This window comes from Oryzias latipes, chromosome 11 (assembly GCF_053564925.1).
Source record: "Oryzias latipes strain Hd-rR chromosome 11, Olatipes_Hd-rR_3.1".
NCBI lineage: Eukaryota > Metazoa > Chordata > Actinopteri > Beloniformes > Adrianichthyidae > Oryzias > Oryzias latipes.
Genome location: NC_136247.1, coordinates 500813 through 527485, shown reverse-complemented (window position 1 = coordinate 527485; position 26673 = coordinate 500813). Strand labels below are relative to the sequence as shown.

Genomic DNA, 26673 nt, shown 5'->3' with positions numbered 1-26673 from the left:
CTTTTAATACCCTCATGATTTTGCTCCCTGACAAACAAACAAACAGGCCGGTCAAACAGATGAGCAGAAGGAATGGTGGGCATCATTCCAGTTCAATTCAAACTCTGGAGCAAACAGAGTGAGATCACTATAAGACACTCCGCAACTGAACCAACACAAAAGTAAAATTGTTGAATACATTTTTTTTTAATTTTCTCCATCTCTCCTTTTGGTCTGTCATCATTTGACCACGAGAGCATGTCAGAGCTTTTACATAGGTTTTTGCTTCCAGAAACAAAGCTTTGGAGTCAATTTATGAGTAAATCTGCCATCATCCAGACTGCCGAATACATCAAATACCAATCATTTCAGTTTCATTTAATCACTGGTGCAATTTGAAAATCAGATTAATGATGAGAGGATAAAATAAGGAAATTTGCGAGAAAAAAACAGTCTGGCAGAAAAGAAAATTAGGTCAGCATGTTCTTTGTTTTACTTTAGGGTAAAGTGAAACCAAATGTTCCTTGGATCAGCACAGCAACTTTGTCCAGTTAAGTTTTGGTTCCTTGTAGGTTAGTCAAACATTTAATCTTTGGAAACAATCTTTTCAATTTTACAGAGAAAAAATAGTTGTATTAAACCAATGGACTATTTTGCATTGGGATTTACAGACATTACATCCGTATAAAATTATGAATTGAATGAATGAATTCTGCCACAGCAAAATGAATGCAGTAAAGATTAATTTTAACTTTTATTTAACATCCTCGCCTCACAGCAGGAAGATCATTTTTCAAATCCCAGCTGAATCCTTTTTGGGGAGGGGTAGGTACGCTATCCCCATGTATGTATAGATTTCTCCAGGTGCTCCAGCATCTTTGGCCAAAGAAAATGCTACATAGGTCAACTGGTGATTCTAACCATTCCCATTGCACTGTGATGGACTGGCTAACTGTCCAGGGTGAAGCTGGCCTTCAGTAGCTTACCCTATGACCCCAAACAATAGCAAAGCAGGTTTAGAAAATGGATGGATGAAAAAAAATCTCAGAGTGCTAAAGTCAGGTGCCCACTGCAAAAAACAATTTGTTTTTAAACAAAAAGTCCTTAGATTGAAATATTTAACCTAATCCAAAGCAGACGGGTAATTTCACCTCGGGTTTATCTGTTGTGTTCTCTACAGGAAGGTACGAGATGCCACTGGAGTTGAGATCAACATGCGTGTTGGTGTTCATTCTGGAAATGTCCTTTGTGGTGTGATTGGGCTACGGAAGTGGCAATACGATGTTTGGTCACATGATGTGACACTAGCCAATCACATGGAGGCAGGAGGAGTGCCAGGGTGAGACATTAACAATTATCCTTATAAGGAATGCTTCAGTTTATCATGGAGCTGCACAGCAAAATCAACAGTGTCACTTCAACTTAGTTAAATTTAACAGTTTAAAAGTTCCTATCTGGGTTCACTCCAGACTGAGTTAAAACAACACTTTTGAAAGTGTTAACCATTTTGCATCAGAATAAAATTTAAACAAAACTGTTTGTAGTTGAATTTTAACACAGTGCTGGATTTTATAACAGTGTAAGTGTGAGAAATCACCACTACCAGTGAGTTATTTTATTAACACTAAATAAAGTTCATATTGTTTCAACACTACAAGTACTGTTGTATGCAATTTCACACAATTTAGCCACGAGGGGCCCCAAGCCAGGGTCTCATTTGCCAGTTCTAACCCTGGATAAATACAGAGGGATGTGTCAGGAAGGTCATCCAATGCAAAATCTATGCCAAACCAAACGTGTGAAACAGACCTATGATATTCATTCCGCATCGGTCGAGGCCTGGGTTAACAATGACCACTATCTGTACTGTTCACTGACAGGATGCTGGTGGAAATTGGACTACTGTAGCGAAGAAGGAGAGGAAGAAGGTGTGTTGGGTGGAAAAGAGAGAGAAGAGGAAAGTTACGAGTGTTGACTGAGAGTAGGGATTTTGGATGTTGGAACTATGACAGGAGAAGGCAGAGAGTTAGTTGACATGATGCAGAGAAGAAGTTAGACATACTCTACCCAGGAGATCAGGTGGAAATGTAGCAAGGCTAGAAGCTTAGAAGCAGGGTTCAAGTTGTTCTACCATGGTGGAGATGGGAAGAGAAATGGGGGAGGAGTTATCTTAAATAATAAGTTTATTATGTGTTGAGTAGGTAAAAAGAGATATAGTGATGAGTCTGAAGATAGAAATGGAAGGTGTGATGGTTATTGTTGTTAAGTGGGTATGCCTCACAGGTAGGATGTGAGCTGGAGGAGAAGAAGAAATTCTGGCTGGACTTTGATGAAGTAATGATGAGCAGGTGATGGGCAGGTTTGGTATCCAGGACATATATCCATCATCGGTTGTTCAACAGGGTCTTAGGTGGTGAGATAACTAAGGAATAGAGGTTAATGTGAATGTGCCCATTTTTAAGAATAAGGGAGATGTGCAGAGATGTGTCAACTACACACAACTAAAGCTGATGAGCCATACAATGAAGTTACGGGAAAGAGTATAGTTGAAGCTAGACTAAGAACAGAAAGTGAACATTTGTGAGCAGCAGCATTGTTTCATGCCAAGAAAAAGCACTACAGATGCAATATTTGCTTTGTGGATGTTGATAGAGAAGTACGGAGAAGGTCAGAGAAAGTTACAGTGTGTCTTTGTAGATCTGTAGAAAGCCTATGATAGGGTGTACAGAGAGGAACTGTGGTATTGTATGAGGAAGTCTGGAGTGACAGAAAAGTAAGTTAGAGAAGTACAGGACATGTATGAGGGCTGTAAGACAGTGCTGAGGTGTGCTGTAGGGGTGGCATACAGTAAGAGTTCAAGCTACATTTGAAACAAGCACCACTAAAAAAATATTACAAAATGTAACAAATGTTACATAGTCTGACAAAGTGGCACAATGTACTGCTTAAAAAAGATATAGGAAACACCAAAATAACTTAATGTTACTCCAAGTCAATCACACTTCTGTGTAATCAAACTGTCCAATTAGGAAGTAACACTGACAAAGGAGGAGGTAGCGGTCCTGATGCAGGGTATGGCCTCCTCCACATCTCCTTATGTACTTGTCTGTCTCCTGGTAGTGCCTCCATGCTCTAGACACAACACTGACAGGCACAGCAAACCTTCTTGCCACAGCTTGCAATGATATACCGTCCTGGATGAGTTGCATCCAAATGTGTTCACTGCAGGTGCTGAAACAATGAGATACTTTTACACTTTGAAGTTCTCTTCTGATTCTTTTACCTTGTTTCATAAAGAAAGAAAACAAACCAGAATTTGAGGTGTAATATTGCAATGGAGATAAGGCTCAAATGACTTAAATAAATAACACAAAACAAACAAAGAAAAAAACAATTAAAAATAAAGGAAAGCTGAACATCCACTCACTGACCATTTTATCAGATCCACCTTGCTTGTATTTTGTTGGACCCCCTTTTGCCTTCAGAACTACCCTACTTCTTGGTGGCATAGATTCAACAAGGTACATTCTTCAGAGTATTTGGTCCATATTAACATGGCAGCATCACACAGTTGCTGCAGCTTTGTGATGCAGCCGCACTTTGCCAATCTCCCGTTCCGTGTTGGGTTGAGATCTGGGGACTGTGGAGTCCATTCGAGTCCATTGCCATGTTCGAGAAACCATTGTGAGATGATTCCAGCTTTATGACATGGTGCCTCAACCTACTGGAACTAGCCATTAGACGACGGAACACATCAGCAGTTTCTGTAACACTCAGACTAGTCCGTCTGCTTGTACAACCATGCCACATACAGATTCACTTCAATCTGCCTTCTTCCTCCCCATTCTGATGCTCGGTCTTGACCATGTCTACATGTCTAAATGCCTTGAGCACATTGACATGTGATTGGCTGATTAGAAACTTCCGTTAATGAGCAGTTGGACAGGTGTGTCTACTAAAGTGGTTGTCAGTATTGCTGAACAGTGACACAAATGCAACAACAGCTGCCCTAACCACTCAGATAACTGATGAATTAGCAGAATAAAATTCAATTCCGCTTTAAAAATTGAACATTGACAAATAACAAAACTGCTCCACAATGGCACAGTGGTTAGCGCTCTCGCCTCTCAGTTTGAAGACAGTACTTGTCTGGGAACTTTCTATGTGGAGTTTGCATGTTCTCCCCGTGCATGCATGGGTTTTCTCTGGGTTCTGGCTTCCTCCCACAATCCTAAAAAAATGATTCAAAGGTGTGCATGTGAGTGTGTATGGTAGTGATTGTGTGGCTCTGCAACAGACTGGCGACCTGTCCAGGTTGTACCCTGCCTTCGCCGAAGAGTTGCTGGGAAAAGCTCCAGCAGCCCTGTGACCTTGCAAAAGACATAGTGGGTTAACCCTAGTGCTATCCTATGACCCCCCCTTACACTGACGTGTTATTCCTACTATGACAAAGGTGGATAAAGGTGGAAAGATTTCATGTATTCCATGGACACCAGTGAAGATCACAAATCATTGAAGAAAAAAGGTTCAGAGCACTGTCTAGTGGGTCTAGATGACCCAACTCCCAATGTTAAAGTGCCTAGGAAAGCACAAGGGTTACGAAGATGGAGGAACTAACAAAGCAACATTTCAAAAAGACTATATGAATGTATTAATGAGCCCAAAAATGGTTTATTAAAAAAGCTATAAAAAGTTTTTCAGGTTAAGAGTTGATGGAAAACCATTTAACCTGAAGTATAACCAATAAAGTTTGATTGATCTTTTTTGCTGGTTTTCTGAAAGTCTTACTTTTTGAAGGTTTTTCTGCTTTGCAGTGAGCATAAAACAGCTTCATTTCTTTGAAAACCAAACCAAGAATTAGCTGGAGTCTACTTAAGTATTGTAGCTGAGCCCTGTGGGGGTTTAAAAACCCTAAAAGAATGCAGAAGAATAAAAAGGAGGATCTCAAAAATTAAGATGTTTTGCAGGGTTAACTCAAATAAGATATTAACAGTTACCATGTTGAAAACAATAGCTGTGCTGCTGTTGTTTGTAGTCCTGTGTGCCTTTACTTTAAATTTCAGGACTAGAAAATGACATACCACTGACTCTTTTAGTACAGAGACCAGACAGTCTGTTCTCATATACTGAGTCTGTTTCAAGCTCTTTTCTAATTCTACCCATTACATGCATCAGACTAAATGATGGCAACCTCATTTCATCAAGCAGCTCTTCATTTGTTGTATGGCCATTAGAGTCTTCTGTTCTGGCATTGTAACAAGCACACACATTTTAGCCAATGGCTAGGTGTGTCATCTCAGAAAACAAGCTCTCTGGAGACACAATTTTGTCTCACTGGACGGCTAATGGTTTGTCTTGTTCTGTGCTTACTGAAAGGCAACTGAAAGCATGTCTGATTAAAAAAACTTAAAAAAAAAAAAGACTGTTTCATCTCTTTCAATGTTTACGTTTAACAAAAATGAAACAGAGGTTATTTTATATCAAGGTATCAATGTTTGGATGGCGTAAGCCCTTCACTGCTGATTATGTGTCCACCTACCTTACTCTAGGAGAGTCCACATTTCTTCAGTGACCTTGGAACATCTCAACGGCTTCTACAAGGTGGAGCCTGGAGACGGACAGACCAGAGACTCTTACCTGAAGGAGCATGGGGTGGTCACTTATTTGGTCATCAACCCAAAGGTTTGATGTCATCACTCACATGTTAGACACTAGCTGCAGTGTGCACAAAATGCTTTCATCTATGTTATAGTGTGAGGGGCAGCAGTATTGTCTTTATTGAGGTCGTGTGCTTTCGAAAAAATGAGCAAAACTGGAACTGCAGCCAACAAAACAGCATAGTTATACAACCTCCACCTACAAACAGACATACAAACATCTCTAATAGTAAAAAATAATAAACTATACATTTTAACGGTCATTACCTCTGATTGTTTTTGAAGAGCCTTTCCCTGAATCTTCTTTTGACATTTAAGGGTATGGCCCCAAACATTCAGGAGATCCAACTCTCCTCTGAACCAGTTGGTACCATAAAACATGTTAGGTGCTCCACATGTGGCTCTGAATGTCAACCCCTTTGGCAATTGGATCTTTTGGTTTTGGAAAAGATGCAAAATATCTCCTGTTTTGCAATAATTTGCCTAAGAAGCCTCCTTAAAAATGATCAGAGAGGGCTTTTCTTCTTCTTTTGGACACTTTTTTCACTTGCAGAACCATCTACAGTTGTGATGGTAAACTTGTTTCCTTTTACTAACTCGAGTTTTAATGAGTCTCTCACCAAAGTGAATAGAGTTTTTTGAGTCATTTAAGTTGGGGCCCTGGGTACGACGGGGGGACTGTTCTGGCATAGCTGGGGTTTGCTCTCTCTGTACTCCTGCCTGACCCCCCCCCGCTCTCTACTGCTGGAGGGCCCCTGTGGCGGTCCTTTTGGCCCTTAAATAGAATGTAGCAAATGCTGAGTGTGACGTAGGTGTCATGATTTTATGGGCTGAATATCGATGTGTTCTTAGATTGACTAATTATTCTGGTGAGAAAGTAGAAGTGAAGATTTTTCCATTGAATCTTTTCATATCGAATTTCTGGGCCATCGAAATGTTGAGTCTCTGAAATGTTTAAGATAGAAAATAATATTTTGGGATGTAAAATTTTGCATTTTTGAAAATCAAGGGTTCAAGAAAAAAAAAGAAAATTCAAAGGATTGGAAAAATTCTAAACAGAAAACACTCTGTCATGTTTTTTTTTTCTAGCCTTTAATTTCCCTGACAAATACTTCATGCTGTACTTACCATGGCACGACAATAGCTGCGGTTACATGTGCAAAATATCTTTGATTGGATCAAAGATCGGATTAGAAATGAAATGAAAAACGTTAACAGATTATAACAAAACGCAATACACACTTTAAGTCGGAATAAATACATTTTATATATGCAGAACTATCTAAAATACCCTAATGGTACAAATGGCACAAATTTTCCAAATCCGTGTAGCCAGTGCTTTATTCTTGGCCGGAAGGACCCAGGTTTAGGCGAATACGTGCAAACAACATTTAGCTCTGGATATAGTTAAAATCCATGCGGGCAATGCTTGTTTGCTCGTAAATATGTGAGAATAATATCAGCCTTATTTTTGTCTGGACACGACTTGTAACACAATCCACTGGATTCTTTATATGGTTTCTAAGGACTGTGCGGAGCGGCATTTGTGATTTCAACAGCCGCCTCCGCTAGCTTACTCGCCATCCCAAATCCGCTCTTCTGCTTGGAGAAACGGTTCTTCTGGGAGACATGGTTCTCCTGAGTCCGGCAGCTCACTCGTGTAGGGCAGCCAGATGGGCTGCGGTCCGAAGTCTCATCCGTAACAAAACACCCTCCCGTGCCTGCAAACACAAAGCTATGAGTCCGGCTGCTCTGGCGATAGACGTGCTTCGCATGGATGGAGCAGGCGGTCCTGTTTATGCTCCAAAGCCTTCTCTGGTACACCGTCTACGCATGACGCAAAGCAAGTGCAGTAATGACCTACAATCGGAATAATAAAGACAAAAATCAAACTAGAGGATAATTTTATTATTGTCTCTATGAAAATAAGAAAAAAATCACAAGGTCTGTCTGAGAAAAGTGTATAAAATGTGTAGTGTGTAGATTTTTACAACCTTAAAATCTCTCTAATGATTGTAAAAAAAAACAAAAAACTTTACGCTTTCGCGATCAAGTTATTTTAAGAACACCTGCAATAAATGAAAAACCATTGTATATCAATCTGCTTCTTTTGATGAGACGCAGCTTTTATAACAGATTTAGAGGATATATTGGACTTGTCTGAACCACAAATGGTTTTGTGTACTTTCTCGGCCAAACAGCAACACTTCTCCCACAGTCCTGAATGCACAAAGGTATTGAGTTTCAGACTTCAAAAAGTTATTTTTATTTTCACTAATATGATCCATTTCTGGTTGTTGTTAGACGGAGCGGCTCAGCCCATTGGTTGGGTTGTGCTCCCGACCTTCTCTGGATGGTGGTAAGATGAGGGCATCTGTCAGGATGACTCGGTATCTAGAATCCTGGGGAGCTGCCAAACCTTTTGCCAATCTGCACCAGCGAGACAGCATGACCACAAACAATGGCAAGATCAACACGTCTGTGAGTTAACTTATTCCACTGTCTCTGTGACTTGAATCAAGTGCCTTTACTCTGTTATGACTTATATTCTGGTTCAGGATGTTCCATTGGGTCAGTACCACTTCCAGAGAGGAGAGAGGTGGGTCAGAAAACATTTGATGCATCAACATTTCCAAATGTACAAGAACACTGCGGCATGTTTAAACCTGCCCTATTTTCTTTTATTAAGATCGAAATCTCAGAGGAGGAGGTTTGAGGAGGAACTTAATGAACGAATGATCCGCACTATTGACGGTATCAACTCACAGAAGTAAGCATCACCATTATCCACCTTCTGTGAACAGCAGCAGCACTGTATTAGCACAGATAAGCCCAAAACTACAAAGAAGTCCATGTGACAACTCCCAGGACAATGTAGTTCAGCATAAATCAAGGGACCCGGCATTAAAGTAAGAAAGGAAGTCACACAGGTTTGCATCAAAATGTTGATTTTCGTTTCCACATATTATTACTAAGTTTTAATTTTCAAAAAGAAAAAAAGAGGAAGAAAGGAAATCCACTGCATGACATAAACCATAAACAAAGCAAACAGCAATTGCAACAAAAACAATGTATTGCTGCAAAACTGTACAATACATAAGTTAAAAAAAAGGTTTCATTATTTAAAAAAAAATGCTGCTGTATCCATGAGACCATAACTATGGATTTAATTCAGTCTCAATAATCAGAAATGAACACAACCTGTTTCACAAATACACACGCTCTGATTCACAACTGTAATTTTACGCAAACGTGCAATATTAATTTGGAAATGCACAAGTTGTGTTTCACACATGCACACTAAATGTTTCACACATGTATAATAAGTGTTTCTCACAAATGTGCTCACTATGTTTCACAAAACACAATAAAATTTTCAGAAATTAACAATACATAAAATAAAAATAAGTTACAATGAAAAAATATTTGTTTGGAGTCTAGATGGATTTAGCACAGATTTTGTGATGAATAAAATTGTCTTAAAATTCATCTGTTACCCATATGGAAGGCAGTAGGACACAGATCCCTACATTTTTCTAAAGTTTGGTGTTGATATACGAATGATAATTTAAAAAAAAAAAATAGGTGTTCGTAGTTTTACCTTAAAAACAACTTTTACTTTTTTGATGTAAAATTATCTCAAAATACACCTGTAATTTTTTAAATTCTGAAGATATTTAAGAAATAGTAGCTCATAAATGGCTATAATTTGGGAAAGTTTGGTCCTGATAACCTAAACAGAAGTTCTGATAAAAATATTTGTTCAGTCCAAAATTTCCTAAGCAAAATCCAGTAATGAAGTTTCTTGTAGACCCTATAGTGTGCTGTATTAAAGGTAGAGTTTATAAGAGGCATCTTGTTGGGAGAGGGGAGTGGATAACTGAATCCAAGTGCAGACACAAACTGGTAGAAGTTAAGTTGTTTAATTTGACTTGGCAGGCAGACTGGAAAGAGATGGAAACGTTATTTCAGTTGCTCTTGGGTGTAAAGGATTGTTCAAAGCCAAGGACTTGTTACCACAGGGTGAACAATAATCTGGCGCTGGCTGGAGGTCCTCCTCAGGAATAAATGGTCTGTGATGGCCAGCAGGTGTGGAGGTGCTGATTGTGGAGATGAGCAGCAGGTGTTGTGCCCCAAGGAGGAGGCATGAAATCCTAGCTTCCTGAGACAAACGGCGGATTTTCTATGAATTTTTATTTTATGAGTAAGCGCAATCGAACACTTTCTGTTTCGGGGGGACTTATGCAGTCACCCTAGGGTGTACACACATGAAACTGCAGATTTTGAGAGAAGACCCTTCTGAGAATCTCCAGTTTAAATTTTATGCAAGTCGGACGAAGCAAAGAGATAAGACAGGGCAGAATGCGACAAAAACTGTGTTTTTCAATATCTAGGTGGCGCTTTGAAGCTCGTCCAAGATTGTCACATCCATGGGTTCAGAATGGTAGCTTCATCAAATCTATTTAATTTCAGTGAGATCGGACAACGAATGTGCAGAAGTTCATTCTAGTACGAGGCCTGTAAATGACCACAATACAGCAAAAATGACAAATTGACATTAATATAGCAGACTTCCTGTGCGAGTGACAGCTTGGTACCAGGAGACTTTTTTGCAGGTTTCCATCTGATGAACCTGCGCTGTTCAGATCATGTTTGTACGTTAAAGCATACTCGCGAAAACAAATTTTGTAGGTGGCGCTATTGAGCCATTTTTGTGCACCCATGTCGGTCTCCCATAAAATCCGAAATTTTTCGCGACTCTTGATGCATGTGCAAAATATGGTGGGTTTTCAGGTGTGCTAAAGGCCTCAAAAAGGCGACTCTTGTCTGAAGAAAGAGAAAAATAAACCTTACAGATACAATACCGTCCTTGCACTACGTGCTCGTGCCCTAAATAGCAGTAAAGGTCACATTGTGACATCACAAAGGCTCATTAATTCAAAAAGAGCATCTTTGCGACAGTTTGATTGACAGCAATTTAACCCTTGTGCTATCTTAAATGACCCCACCCTTACATTGATGTGTTCTCCCTACCATGACAAAGGTGGATAAAGGTGGAAAGATTTCATGTAATCCATGGACACCAGGGATGATCACAAATCATTGAAGAAAAAAGGTTCAGTGCACTGTCTAGTGGGTCTAAATCAGTGTTTATCAACCAGTGTGCCACGCCACACTAGTGTGCCGTGGTAGATGGTCCAGTGTGCCGTGGGAAATTGCCCTCATTAACTGATCTAACAACATTTTCCAACTCCAGGATATCAGCTCTGTGTTCATCCAAACAGATAAAACACTGAGAAGTTAGGAATATGAAAGATCATAAAATACTTTTTTCTTTGTGTTTATTTGATTCTATTAAATATATTTTTATAAGAATGACGGTACCGCGATTGAGCAGCAACTAAAGGATCCAGGCAGGCGGTTAGACAGACAGGCAAAGAACTTGCCGTAAGTAAGCTGGAAAGTAGCATATGGACTGACAGGCTTTGGCTAATGAGACTGAGGAAGTGGCTAGTTTTAAGCACTTCAAGCTGTGAAAGTATGAGTAGCGCTTTTTATAAAAAAAAAAAGTTTATCATTAGTGCAATACATTTTATAGGGACTGTATTATTAGCTGTTAAGTTTATTATTATTAAGTACTGTGAGGAGCCGGGGCAAAACATTCACTTGATTGCCAGGTGGGTATTTTGATCATTTACTGTGCCATAATGGCAGAAATTTAATTGAAAATACCACAAACGTATTTGGTTTGATTAAAAATAGATTAATTAATTCAATTAATTATAGGTGATACATTTTGAAAAACTGTATCACATTCACTCACTATTTGAAAGCACTGTGAAGTTCCTGCTATAGTAGGTGCAAGTTAATAATTAACACAAGTAACTTACACACATACACATACATAGATCCTTGCAAGATAAGAACAACACCGCCTACTTAATCAAGGTGTTTTAAAGCTAACCAGAGGAATGACTTGTGGTCTTCTGCCCCATCTGTGTTTCCTGTTTGAACTATAGACAGTGGCTTAAGTCGGAAGATATCCAGAGGATCTCATTGTTCTTTCACAACAAAGGTCTGGAGAAAGAGGTAGGCAAATGCATACCAAACAGCAGCCAGCACTGCTAACTTGGGAAACAAATCGATTTAAAATAATGCATGTATAAATGATAAAGAGCTCATTATGGAGGCCTCACAAACTTATGCCAGTCATACTCCTTTCTATACTGAAACAGTGTCCTCACTCTCCTACGGAGGTGGCTGAAAGCAATACCTGTCAGCTTTAATTGTAACTGTCTTCTTTCAACAGTACAGGTCCACCACCTTACCTGCTTTTAAGTATTATGTCACCTGCGCCTGCTTCATCTTCTGCTGCATCTTCGTTGTGCAGATTCTCGTTTTACCCAAGTAAGTTTTTGTGGATTAACACTATGCCACTACGGCAGCACCAGCAGCCTCCAACTGTGGCTGAAATAAAAGAGGCAGACCGTTTAAGAGGAGATGAAAAGGCTGCTGAGGACCACAAGGGGAATCAAAGGGTGGCGCCATTTCAACAGTTAGGAGAGAAATCCCTGCTATGCTAACTTACTGCCTCGTAGAGCCAAAGAAGTAACTTTCCATGTTTAATTTACTCTTAAGCTCAGTCCATTATTTCCCACTCTCCAGCCCTTTATGGTTAGGATCCATCAATCTGACCATTTGTCCTACAGAAACATTTCCATAGAAAATGTTTCCATGAAAACCTTTGACTTCTAAGTTAACTGCAGGTCTTATTTAAAAAGGAACTGGACTCTATGACATTAATGTTAAAGTAAAGGCTGTTTTTGCTGCAGAACTGCTGTGTTGGGCATCTCCTTTGGTCTGTCGTTCCTGCTGCTGGCTTTGATCCTGCTTCTCTGCTTTGCCAGTCACATTCTGGTGAGTTGGTGTGGATTTCTCTCATTTGGTCTTCCTGTGACGATACTCAAAGTTGTCTTTTCCCTGGTAACAGAAATAGAGCTTGCATTGCTCCAGTTTTGGGGAACCCCATCTCAGAGGTCAAGAGGTTCTGTTTTGTTTTGAGATTCTAAATTGTCTCAGTCCTTCTTGTACATCAAATCCCCTTTTACCTTACCTGCCATCCATTCTTAGATCTTTAGGTATTTTAACCATTTCACACATTTAAACTAAGAATGCTGGGTGAGGTCTCATTTCATTTTTGTGAACCTTGCCTTTGGAGGAGTCTCTGAGGTAGCGCCGTGTTTCCCAACCCTGGTTCTCAAAGCTCACTGTCCGAACAAACAGCCCAAAGAAAGACATGCATTGATTTAAACTCATTTAAATTATCAATGCACATTCCTCGAAGACCCAAAACATCAAGCAAAAAGGTTATCCCTCTATCAATACTTATTGTCTGTGACAATGGCAGACAGCCATTGTTACAGTTTGGCAAACAAGAGGAAACCCAGCAGGTGAAGGGAGGCTTGTTTGTAGAAGGGTCCAAAGGATTTAACCACCAACTGAATCCGTAAACAAAGTATCAGAGCTCAGGAAACTATGACACATAACAGGAAGCAGAATGAGCCGGAACTGAAGGCTCCAATTGAGTTCGTTTTTAAATACACTGTGACGTATTACTAGAGTTCAGGCAGCTGTGACTGCTTAACAGGCTCCACGTGGAATGGAAAGTGTCACAGCCACACTACACAGAAGTCAAAGAAAAAGACTGAGAAATAACACATCACAGGCAGAACATGGCATAACCCTTCCCCCTAAGTTCGTCTCCCAGACGGACAACGGGGTTAGTCAGGATGGTCCTCATGGAAGCGGGTGATCAGGTCCTGGTTGAGAAAGTAGCGCTCTGGCATCCACTGGTGAGCTGTTGGACTCCATCCCTCCCAATATACCAGATACTGTATACCTCAGTCAACCCTCTTGGAAGCAAGTAGTTCCCTGATGATGTGGGCTAAACCACAATCTACAAGACGAGGTGCAGGACGGGGTGCTAGAGCAGGTTGGAGAGGTGAGTCTCTTGGAGATTTCAGCTTACTGATATGGAAGACTGGATGGATCCTGAGGGGGGAAGTGATATCCAGCCTAACTGCCACAGGGTTGATGATCTTGGGGATGAACAAGGGACCGATCTTGGAACCCCCTTTTAGTGGCATGTTGGTGGAAGAAAACCATACTAAGCACTTAAATTATTTTTTTATCAGACACTGGGTTTGTTTTGTGTAAAACCTACCGACATGTTTCGGCGGAATGCCTTCCACCTTCGTCAGGGTCGTCATCAGATGGTGGCGTGTGACGTCTTTAAAAACAGCTGATTTGTGACTGAGGCGGAGTCACCTGTCAAACTTTGACAAGTGACTCCGCCCCTTGATGTCCGTCTTTCTCTGGAGGATGTTGCTCCAGGTCTGAGAGAGCAGGAAAGCCCCCTCATCCCGGTTCATGGAAGTGTGGGCTCGTTTTCTGATCTCCACCGCCTCCATGATCCATCTGCGGTGTCTGTTGTCTTCGGTGCGGAGGACTTTGGCCTTTTCCCAGTCCATGATATGGTTTTCTTGTTTGCAGTGATCCGTTATGGCTGATTTCATGTTTTCTTGAACTGCCTGTTGTCGTCTGGCTCTTGTTAGTATTTTGTTTGTTTCCTTTTCGCATTCTTTTTGATGTTCTGTTTTTCTTGTGATGAAGGAGCGTCCTGTTTCTCCGATGTATGTTTTATTGCAGGTGTGACATGGGATTTCATAAATGACATTGCATTTTTTATTTTGTTCAATCTTATCTTTTGGGTGAACCAGTAGTTGCCTGAGTTTTTTATACGGTTTCACTGGGGTGCTGATGTGATGCTTTTTCATGGCTCTTTGGATGCGTTCTGTGATTCCCCTGATGTATGGCAATGTAACCATTCCTTTGTTTTCTGGTTTTTTCCTCAGTTTTTCCTTCTCTACTTCCTTGCATTTCCTCTGCTCCACCTGTGTTTGTCCCTTTTTTATGGCCCATTGAGGATATTGACACCTGGTTAGTGCATTTTTTATGTGTTTCTTCTCCTCCGTTTTGTCCTCCCCGTCCGTTACCAGCTCTGCACGCTCAAACAAGGTTCTTACGACAGATATTTTGTGAGTGGTAGGATGTTCTGAGGTCCATAATAAATATTGGTCTGTGTGAGTTGGTTTCCTGTGTACTTTTATTTTTATGTCTTTGTTTTCCATGTGTCTGATGTTGATGTCCAGGAAGTTGATGGAGTTGTCTTTTTCCTCTTCATGTGTGAATTTGATTTGTCCCGTATCGTCCATCGTGTTCAAATGGTCTGTGATCTCCTGCGTGTGTCCTGCTTTGATCTTTTCCAGAATGTCGTCGACGTAGCGTTTCCACAAGGTTGGACGGCAGTGCTCTGGTGCGGATGTTATTGCTCTCTTTTCCAGGTCCTCCATGAAAAAGCTGCACATTGTGGCTGATAGTGGGTCGCCCATGTGAAAGCCTTCTTTTTGTCTGTAAATTGTGTTGCGGTATTGGAAATACGTGGATGTAGTAATTAACTGGAGGAGTTGTGTAATGTCATTAACTGTAAGGTTTGTGCGTTTCCTTAGTGATTTGTCTGCTGTTAACTGTTCCTGCACTATTTGTAGTGTGGCTTCTACTGGAGTCCTAGTGAATAATGATATTACGTCATGTGAAATGAATATCTCGTTTGCTTCCATCTTTGTGTTTTTGAGTTCTTCTGCCAGCTGTTTTGCATTTTCACAATGGTAATCTGTGTTTCCTAGGAGGGGTTTCAAAATATCTGCGATGAATTTGGATAGGTTGTATGTTACTGATCCCATGCTGTCTATTATGGGCCTTAGTGGTGCTCCAGGTTTGTGTATTTTTGGAGTGCCATAGATCCGGGGGATGATGCTGGCTGTTGGTATGAGATGGTTATAGGTTTGTTTGTCTATTTTCTTTTCCTCCTGTAACTGTTTGAGTATGGTCTTGAGTTTTCTCTTCTTTGCTTCTGTGGGGTCTCTTTTCAGGACCTCATAGGTGTTCCGGTCTTGAAGCATCTCATTCATTTGTTTTTCATATTGTTCTGTGTCCATGATGTTTTTAAAGACGTCACACGCCACCATCTGATGACGACCCTGACGAAGGTGGAAGGCATTCCGCCGAAACATGTCGGTAGGTTTTACACAAAACAAACCCAGTGTCTGATAAAAAAATAATTTAAGTGCTTAATAGAACTTATAGACACAATGAACTTCATTGAATCAGAAAACCATACTCTTGCTCCAACCTTATACTCTGGGGCAGTAACCTGTCTGTGGTTAGCCACGGTGGTCAGCCTCTCTTGGTTCCTCAGTAAATGTTCCAGGAAAAACCCTCCAAATGTGCCAGCAGCGCCTCACAAAAGCTGCTTGTACCCATAGGCTGCTTGGAAGGGGGAGAAGCCTGATGATCTGACCAGAGCATTTTAGGAATACTTTGGCCACGGAAGTTGAGAAGACCATGTGTTGGGGTTTCTTTGTGCACATGGCCTGCAGGGTAGTCTCCAGATCCTGGTTGTAGCACTCTACTTGGCCATGAGTCTGTGGATGGATCCTAGAGCTCAAACTGATCTTGATTCAAGAAATCCACAGAACTCCTTCCAAAAGGCTGCCACAAAATGAGGACCTCTGTCGGAGGTGATTTACAGGAAGTCTGTGCAGATGAAACATACGTTGAGAGATTATTATGGCTAACTCTTTGGCAGACGGAAGCTTTGGCAATGAAATGGCATGAACATACTTAAAAAAATCTGTCTACAGTTGTCAGAATAATGATTTTACCTTTGGATTTGGGAAGTCCTGTGATAAAGTCTATAGCCATGTGACACCAAGATCTGAAGGTTACAGACGAAGGCTGTAGCGAGTCCAGCAAGGGGGGGTGTTTACGAGGAACCTTAACACTGGTGCACAGAGGACAGAGACTAGGAGGAACAAACAGAAACCCTGAAGGACAAACAGTGGAATGGGTAGACGGATCAGGCATGGCGGATTTAACCCTACATTCAAGAATCCATCAAGTGGTTCCCAGAACCATCTTGTGAGGCAAGAGAGTGACCTTACCCCCAAAATCCTGGATCTCCTCCTCCTTCTGGTGCTGACAAGACAGGGTACCTTGCTGCTAGCTTTCTTGCAGTTGGTTGATAGGAGAGTGTGAAGTGGAACCTTTCAAAGACAAAAGTCTAGCATGCCTGACGGGGCTTTAGTCTTCACCAGATTTTTGTGGTCAGTCCAGACCAGGAATGGCTGCTGTGCACCCACCAACTAATGCCGCTACTCCTTGAGAGCTAGCTTGACTACTACAAGCTCCTGTTCCCTATGTCCTAATGTCTTCCTGCAGGAGTGAGCTTGCGGGAGAAATACTTGCAGGGCAAGCAGATTATGATCAGACGCTCTCTGAGACTACACAGCCCCTTCCCCAGAGTTAGACACATCCACCTCTGCAATTAAATGTTTGAAGTTGTCTGGGTGGACCAAAATAGGGGCGGAAGAGAAACGTCTTTTGAGTTCAGAAAAAGCCTTACTGGCCCCCTCATTCCAGACAAAGGGAACCTTTGGGAAATTAATTTATGCAGAAGTGCAGCCATGCCACCAAAGCCCCTGATAAAGTCTCTATAGAAACTGGAATTGCTTACCCCCAGTGGAAACAGGACAGTCCACAACAGCCTGGACCTTGACACAGCCATACAATACAGCTGGTTCTCCAGGAGATGCTGTAGGATGGCTCTGACGTATTGCACATGAGTGTCTGGGTCTGGTGAGAAAATCAGGATATCAGGATAAGATACACAAACACAAACTTATTAATTATATCCTTGAGTATGTTGTTATTTGGTAGTTGTAGATTTGGATTAGCCAATTCTTCTTTAACAGTCCTGGTACATTGCCTATCCATCCTGGGTGAGGATCCCTCCTTCACGTGGACATCTCTGAGGTTTTTCCTTTTTTTTTGTCATGATGCCTATGGGAGCCTACTCTCCCCCTCCCCTGTCTGCTTTGCTGATTGGAACCAGCTGTGGATACTCACCTCATCTTGCTCCAGCCTTCATAAGCAGATCCAACCCCAGCATTCATCGCCAGTTCGTTACACCTAATCGGTGCATATGTCTGGTCGCCTTAAGCTAAGTCTTATGGTTCAAGTCTGTCCTCGTACTTACCTCGTCTTGTCTCTCAGGTTTTCATCATCACGAGTATCCACCTGGTCCAGCCTCAACGCAAGCAGCTCTATCCATCCTGTTTCCATCACGCCATGCCACACTCCTGTCTCTCGCCCTACTGACCTTCAAGATTCCAGTCAAAGAACCTCTTTGGCATAGAAGACTATTCGCCCCGCTTCAAATCCTATTCCAACACCACGCAGTATCGGCAAGAATACTGACGGCATAGTTCCTGCCTATGAACAATACTATACTGTTGAGAAACCATTAAATCGATTGGAATTACAATCTGCCTTGAGTTTTCTTCCGGGTTCCAGCATCTGGGTCTGCCACGTCATATGTAATCATGACAGAATGAACTGGCAAACATCCAGACCCAGCTGACCCAGATGGACTCCGCCTAGCAGTCACACAACAAGGATTTGCTCTGGGACGCCAAGCAGAAACTTTAACCCAGATGGCCACGGCTCAGCAAGACTTTTTTCAAAGTCTCGATGATATCTTACAGACTTTAATGGAATTAACAGGACAACACTCAGCTATCGCGGCAACTGCCGCTCCACTTCCAGTTTCCAGCAACCCAAACATTTCCGCTACAGCTTGGAGTCAAGAGAACCTCCGGCTTCAACCTGAACCTTTCCACCGTGACGTAGAATCATGCAGAGGTTTCCTCCTTCAATGCCAACTTATTTTTCAGCAAGCATCTAGATATTATCAAGCTGACCACAGCAAAATAACTCTGATTGTTAATTCACTAAGAAACAAAGCTTTACAGTGGGCACAAGCCTTCCTGATGTGGCATTATGGTTTCCCCAGTGAAAGCCGCCAGCAGAAAACTAAAAACCAAAAGCACAGGACTCTCCGACACAGGAAACCAAGACTGTGCTTTTAAAGAAATAGACAACCTTTATTAGAAATTATGCTAAAATTCCTATTCTAAAAAAATACCCAAAAGAGTCAACCAAACCATAAGGGCGATCATGCCCAGCCCACAAAGTCAGCTGCACCAAGCTGTGCGCTCTCTGTGGCGGCGCACCCGGCTCAATGTCATGCCCCTTGCATCCAGTGGCCGTAACCGACGCCGGTCCAAGGTGGTGGGACACTGGGCCCTGGTTGTGCTTGGGGCGATAGAAGGCCAGAAGGGGGAACTCGCTCCAATAGCTTTCAATCCCACTCCGTCACGCCACTCGCCAGTGCGTGGATGGACAGCAGTCACTGACACTCTGTATGGAGCAAACACACGATCCCCAGAAATGCTGGCCGTGGCACCGCTCTTGGACCACGGTGCACCGGGTTGGGCAGAGCAGGGATGAAACAAACAATGGAAACAAAACAGCGGCACCTACAAAATAAGTGTAAATTAACACAAATAACCAAGTATAACATAACACACACACATACCTGCTCCCGCAGCTTAAGAGGACTCTCCACAGGAGTCGCATGAGCGGCCAAACACTGCCTGCGATCTACACAGTGATAACAATAAGAATGGTGTGGCAGCAACTTGGAGGTGAACAAAGCACAAAGCTACCCGGCTATGGTTAGGGCCCTACACACAGCCAAAGGCTGAACAGCTGCTGCACCCTTCCCACCTGAAAGCAGCAGGTCTCTGTGGGCTTTTATCAGCCCTCTGCTAATGAAGCAGCTGGTGTGCCAGGTGATCTCAATCAAGTGGCCCTCTGCCTGCCACACCGACATCTAATCCCATTTATCAAGTTCCATTTGACCGTTTTATTGGTGAATTCAGACTGGTTTTTAACCACCCAAGGAGGAAGAAGCAACCCGTCGACTATTAGACCTCAAGCAAAGCAACTGCTCAGTAAGTGATAATTTAATAGATTTCAGAATACTCGCTGGGGAAGTGGGTTGGCCGGACATAGCCTTAAAAGGCATCTTCCATCAATCATTAAATGAAACTATCAAAGATCACTTGTGTTTGCAACCAGAGACTAATTCATTTGAAGAGCTTGTTTCCGCAGCTCTGCGTTCTGACATCCGGCTTCGGGAACGATAGGTGGAACGCAATCGCCTAGAGAAACACAAAGATGAAGGTACCTGTTACTATTGTGGTCAATCAGGACACCTCGTCTATCAATGCTTGCCTCATTTAAACACCAGAACCCCAGCTAGAAGACAGGCAGCGGGCAGAAAGATCCGTATCTAAAAGGGATGAAAATTTTCTTTATGTTCCTGTCAAGTCATGCCCTCATAATGAGGTTCATGAGTGCATAGCTCTGATTTACTCTAGAGCTGAACAAAGTTTTATTGATAATATCCTTGTTGCCAAGCTAAATCTCCCCACAGAACTTTTGGATCCACCAGTTGAAGCTGCCGGACTTGGTGGTCAGCCTCTCACCTGTATCACTCATCGCACCAAACCGGTTCGACTCAAACTTCTGGTAACCATCATGAACTCATACAATTTTTCATTACTTAGACTCACCAATCTCCCATCATTCTATGGTTTTCCTGGCTTCGCAATCATAATCCTCAATTTGATTGGGAAAATCATCATATCACTAGTTGGAGTAATTACTGTATGGCTAACTGTCTCAAGTCTGTTGTCCCTTCTTTTTCCACCCACTCAGAGTTTTGATTTGGAAGAAATCGACGTTTCTAAATTTCTACCTGTTACCATGATTTAAAGGCCGTTTTCAGTAAGGCTAAGGCTTGGGCTCTTCCCCCTCACAGGCTTTATGATTGCTCTATTGTACTGCTTAACGGTGTTTCTTTACCTAAAGGCAGGCTGGTTAATTTATCCAGAGCCGAGAAAGTTGCCATGGAAAAGTACATCCAAGAGGCCTTTGCGTCAGGTCACATCTGCCCTTCTTCTTCTCCGGTAGGCGCAGGCCTCTTTTTTGTGGAGAATAAAGATAAATCTCTGCGACCTTGTATAAATTTTTGTGACCTTAACAAGATCACTGTCAAAAATAAATATTCCCTTCCCCTGATTAGTTCCGCTTTTGATTCTGTCCAAGAAGCCCGGATTTTTTTCTAAGTTGGACCTTCGCAATGCGCACCAATTGGTCCGTATAAATGAAGGAGACAAATGGAGGACTGCATTTAATAGTCCTTTAGGGCATTTCGAGTAACTTGTTATGTCTTTCGGCCTCACCAACGCCCCTGCAGTCTTCCAACACCTGGTAAATGACGTCCTCCGGGACTTTCTAAACAGTTTCGTGTTTGTCTACCTTGACGACCACTTCCTTTATTCACGCACTAATCATTTACATCTTGTTTTGGACGGCCTGTTGGAGAATCCGTTATCCGTTAAAGGTGAAAAGTGCGAATTTCATGTATCTACGGTTTCTTTTCTCGGTTTTATTATCGAGGCAGGTAACATTCCCTGGACCCTGCTAAGGTCGCTGAAGTTTCCAGTTGGGAACCTCCCGATACCAGGAAGACACTCCAACAGTTCTTAGAGTTTGCTAATTTTTATCGCTGGGTCATTTGAAATTATAGTAGTATCGCAGCTCCTATCACGCACAGACCCTACATTCGGAGTACTGAGGCTCAATCAGCCTTCGACAAACTTAATAGTAATAAATAATAATACATTTTATTTGTTAGGCGCCTTTCAAGGAACCCAAGGTCGCTGTACATAAAAGTGAAAATAAAAGCAATAAAATGCACAATAAAATATAGATTTAGATAGGCCAGAAATAGGAAGTTATGGGGGGAAATAGGCAAGTTGGTAAAGATGAGTTTTCAGTTTCTTGGCGAATTGTGACAGAGAGCCAATGTTTCTGAGGTCAGGGGGTAGAGAATTCCAGAGCTGGGGTGCAGAGCAGCTGAAAGCTCTGCCCCCCAGAGTGACAAGGCGAGCAGTGGGGACATTCGGATGAAGGGAGGAGGAGGATCTGAGGGTACTGGTGGGTGTGGCAACATGAACAAGATCTGAAAGATATGATGGAGCAAGGTTGTGGATGGATTTAAAGGTCAGGAGAAGTATTTTGTATGTAATCCGGTGTGTGATTGGTAGCCAGTGGAGCTGCTGCAGAACAGGTGTGATGTGTTGGGTGGAAGGTGTTTGAGAGATTATTCTGGCAGCTGAGTTCTGAACATACTGTAATTTTGATAGAATTTTTTGTGGTAGCCCAAAAAAAAGGGAGTTGCAATAATCCAGGCGGGAAGTGACAAGATTGTGCACTAGGACGGCTGTGGAATGCGGACTGAGGGAAGGGTGAAGTCGACGGATGCTGCGAAGGTGGAAATAGGCAGACCGGGTGATGCTATTGATGTGTGAAGTGAAGGAGAGGGTGCTGTCGAGGATGACACCCAGACTCCTAACCTGAGGGGAGGGGGAAATGGAAGAGGTTTCAAAGGGAATGGAGAAGTTCTGGATGCTATTTATAATGGATTTGGTGCCGATCAGGAGAAGTTCAGTTTTATCGTTGTTTAGTTTTAAGAAATTAGTAGTAAACAAGGATTTTATTGCAAGAAGGCAGTCAGTGAGGGAAGTGGGAGGTAAAGAGGAATTAGGCTTTGTGGAGACGTAAAGCTGAGTATCGTCTGCATAACAATGGAAGTGAATTTTGTATTTACGGAGGATTTGACCAAGAGGGAGAAGGTAAATGATAAATAGCAGAGGTCCCAAGACGGAGCCCTGGGGCACACCTGTAGTGACAGGAACTGTGTGAGAAGTGAACTGTTTTAATTGAATAAATTGGGTGCGACCAGAGAGGTTAGAGTGAAACCAGTTGAGAGGTATGTTTGTGACGTGACATCTATGGCGGATACTCTGTCTAGGAGGATGGTGTGGGAGATGGTATTGAAGGCTGAGCTTAAATCAAGTAGGAGGAGGATGGAAAGTAGGCCGGAGTCAGCAGCAAGGAGGAGGTTATTGGAGATTTTTAGAAGAGCCGTTTCTGTGCTGTGAAGGGAACGGAAGCCAGACTGGAATTGTTCATAAAGGTTATTCTGAGAAATGGGGTGGAAATTGTTGAGGTTCGAGGGATCTAATCCTGTTTTTTTGAGTATAGGGGTGACAGCAGCCTTTTTGAGACTAGAGGGAACAATTCCAGTGGTGAGAGAGGACTGAATCACGTTGGTGATGAAGGGGGACAGGGAGGAAAGAGTAGCTTTAACCAAAGCTGTAGGAAGTGGATCAAGTTAACTGGTCGAGGATTTAGAATGTTTAATTAGCTCAGCGATTTCGTTGACTGATGGTAGAGAAAATGATAAAAATGAGTGATGTGGGTCCAACAGGAATGGGGGAGCTAGATCTGAGTCAGGATTTACTAATAGTTCCTGATGGATGTTTTCTATTTTTGAGCTGAAGAAGGAAGCCAAGGTGTCACAGAAGTCAGAGGTGTACAGACGGGGTGGCAGTTGGTTAGTAGGCTGTGTGTTATGGAAAAGAGGGAAAACAGGGCCTTAGAATTCCCTTCACGGGAGTTTATTAAAGGGGAGTAATATGCTGACTTGGCTTTAGAGATGGAGTCCTTATAGTGGGAGATGTGGCTGATGTACATGTCCCTGTGTATGGAGAGACCAGTTTTTTTGTAGAGTCTTTCCAGTCCACGTCCTTTAGCTTTAAGTTGTCTGAGGGAGGGAGTGAACCAGGGAGCAGTGAGAGAAAATGAGACCATTCTGGTTTTGAGCGGAGCATGGATATCCAGGATGCTGCGGAGATTGTCATTATAATGTGAGACAAGTTCATCAGCAGACAAGGTCCAAAATATGTCCTTTGATGTGGGTGGGAAGTGTGATGTGTTGATGAATACCAAAACTGTCCAAGCAGGATATAAAATCTTTGGTAGCTAAATTATTACTTCTGTCCATGTGGATATTAAAGTCACCCAGAAGTATTATGTTTGGTGAGAGTAGGGAGAGGTGTGTCAAAAAATTTGAAAAGTCAGAGATAAATTCCTTATTGGGTTTAGGCGTGCGATAGATGGTGGCAACAATAGTTGGGATTGGTCCAGAGAATTGACATACTAAAGATTCAAAGGATCCAAACACAGGAGCCGGCACAGGTGCTATCTTCCAGTTCTCGCGATAGATCATTGCGAGACCACCCCCGCGGCCCGAATCACGTGGTTTGGCAATGTAAACAAACCCCGGCGGCGTGGCTTCATTCAGTGGAGTGAAATCCAGGGGATTTTGCCATGTTTCACTCAGGGACATGAAATACAGCTTGTGATTAACGAGGAGATCTTGGACAAGATCTCCCTTGGTTGCGAGGGAGCGAATGTTCAAAAGACCGAAGTTGACAGATATGCGGGGGAGATTGTTAGCCGTGGTGTTAGCCGAGGGAACAAGAGGAGCTAGGACGTTGTGGTTAGCATGGCGACCGGTGTGTCTCGATGGGCGGCGAGCAGAGGACCAGAATGACTTGATGGAGTTGGTGTTGTTGTAATGGAAGCTCCGACGTGATCCTTGATGAGAGTATCTCCGGCGGGGCACGTATAAGATGTCCGGATGCTGTAGTACAGCTAATGGCGGTGGCTCGGGCGGAGAGTTCCGGAGGTTAGCAAGTTTGTCAGCGGAGTATTGTAGTAGTGCTGTCAAAAATTGCTGGTCCAGTGACAGGATAATCCAGGTGAGTAAAATCCACACAATATCGAAAGTAATCCACATTGCTGGTAGTTGTTAGTTGAGTTTGGTTGGAGTCGTAGTATCCAGGGAGCAGCGGCTGCCAGCCGCGCCAGCGTTCACTCGACCGTTCAAATGAAATGACAACCAATGTTGTCATTTCATTTGAAATTATAGTAGTATCGCAGCTCCCATCACGCAACTTACCTCCGTCAACAGACCCTACATTCGGAGTGCTGAGGCTCAATCAGCCTTCGAAAAACTTAAGAAACTATTTGTCTCTGCTTCCATCCTCATTCAGCCTGACCCAGAGAAACAATTCATAGTTGAAGTTGATCCCTCCGATTCCGGAGTTGGAGCTGTCCTGTCCCAAAGGAAGAGCCCTTCTGGCAAATTAAAGCCATTTGCGTGCCTTCTTCTCCCGCAAGCTCTCATCCGCAGAATGAAATTGTGACTTGGGCAATTGGGAGTTGTTAGCAATTAAACTTGCTTTGGAGGAAGGGCGCCACCGGTTGGAAGGGGCTAAGCTATCCCTTTATCGTATGGACAGATCATAAAGAGATTGAACTCCCGCCAAGCCCGGTGGTGTCTCTTTTTTGACCGGTTTTTATTTACCATCACCTACAGACCAGGCAGTAGTAACTTGAAGCCAGATGCCCTTTCCCGAAAATACAGCTCAAATGAAAACCAGGTCGATGCTCCCATCATCTCTCCCACATGCATCGTGGGGAACCTAACCTGGGATATTGAAACACGGGTTCTTCAAGCACAAGGTAAGGAGCCTAATCACCCTCCCGATCCTAAAGACACTCACACATCATCTCTCTGTCCAGATGTGCTAACCTGGGGGCATGCTTCATGTAGTTCATGTCATGCAGAAGTCCAGAGAACTTTGAACCTCCTCAGGCGTCTGTTTTTCTGGCCGGCTATGGAACGTGATGTTAGGGAGTATATCTCGGCCTGTACCATCTGCGCCCGTTCCAAGTCTTCCAACTCCCCTCCCGCTGGATTATTACAACCTTGTCGTCCATGGTCTCACGTGGCTATGGACTTCATCACTGGACTACCGTCTTCTCAAGACAACACTGTTGTCAAAATCATAGACCGTTTTTCCAAGGCTGCTCAATTTGTTCCTCTCCCACAGTTACCACAGCTACTGAGATGGCGGATGTGCTCGTTCATAAAGTCTTCTGTCATCATGGCATCCCCAAGCACACTGTGTCTGACCGAGGTGCTCAATTCCGTGTCACAGGTCTGAAAAGCCTTTTGCTCCGCTCTTGGGGCCACGGTTAGTCTGATCTCCGGTTATCACCCACAATCTAACGGGCAGGCTGAGAGGGCAAATCAGGAGCTGGAGGCCGCTCTACGTTGTCTGGCAGCTCAAAATACTTCAGACTGGGCCAATTTCCTGGTTTGGATCGAATGTGCCCACAATAATCACCCATCTTCCGCCACGGAGATGTCTCCGTTTGAGGCCTCCCTCGGGTACTCACCACCTCTTTTTCCGACCCAGGAAATCGATTTGGCAGTGCCCTCGGTTCGGCACCATCTCCAGCCATTCCAAAGTATCTGGCACCAGACCAGGGCAGCTCCCCTGCGCACCAGGGAGAGCAACTGCCGCACCGCAAATCGACGCAGGGTGGTGGGGCCTACGTACCAGCCTGGTCAGAGGGTTTGGCTCTCTTCACGGAACATCCCCATCCAGGCTACATCATGCAAGCTGGCTCCAGGCTAGATCGGACCCTACACCATCGAGCAGATGGTGTAGGGTCCCTCCTGTGTCCGTCTGTGGCTCCCTGCAGCCCTTAAGGTACACCCCTCCTTCCACGGAATCTCAAATCAAGCCCTTTCAGGAGAGTTTTCTGTGCCTGCTGTCTGCTTCCCCATTGCCTGCCCGTAACATCGACGGCGCCCCGGCGTTCACTGTCAGTCGGGTGTTGGATGTCCGACGCCGGGTTCGGGGATATCAGTTCCTGGTGGACTGGGAGGGTTACGGTCCAGAGGAACCGATCTCCTGTTCCTTGATTCTGGACCGTTCCCTCATCGAGGACTTCTATTGGGCTCACCCGGATTGCCGCCCTTGACCGCCTGGAGGCGGTCGTTAAGGGGAGGGGTACTGTCATGGTGCCTCTGGTAGCCTTCTCTCCCCCTCCCCTCTCTGCTTTGCTGATTGGAACCAGCTGTGGATACTCACCTCATCTTGCTCCAGCCTTCATAAGGAGATCAAACCCCAGAATTCATCGCCAGTTCATTACTCCTAATCGGAGCATATGTCTGGTCGCCTTAAGCTAAGTCTTATGGCTCAAGTCTGTCCTCGTACTTACCTCGTCTTGTCTCTCAGGT

At 43.2% G+C, this 26673-nt stretch overlaps 1 protein-coding gene across 7 annotated transcripts in view; it reads left to right on the top strand.

Moving 5' to 3' along the window:
* adcy2b (adenylate cyclase 2b (brain)) overlaps positions 1-26673 on the top strand; it is a 110786-nt gene that overhangs the window by 45886 nt on the left and 38227 nt on the right. For all 7 annotated transcript variants that reach the window (XM_078954517.1, XM_078954515.1, XM_023960300.2 and 4 more), the window contains 8 exons: positions 1160-1318; positions 5529-5661; positions 7941-8117; positions 8195-8235; positions 8326-8406; positions 11657-11726; positions 11947-12044; positions 12470-12554. In XM_078954517.1, coding sequence (XP_078810643.1) covers positions 1160-1318; positions 5529-5661; positions 7941-8117; positions 8195-8235; positions 8326-8406; positions 11657-11726; positions 11947-12044; positions 12470-12554 — 844 coding nt within the window. The remainder of the gene's footprint in view (positions 1-1159; positions 1319-5528; positions 5662-7940; positions 8118-8194; positions 8236-8325; positions 8407-11656; positions 11727-11946; positions 12045-12469; positions 12555-26673) is intronic.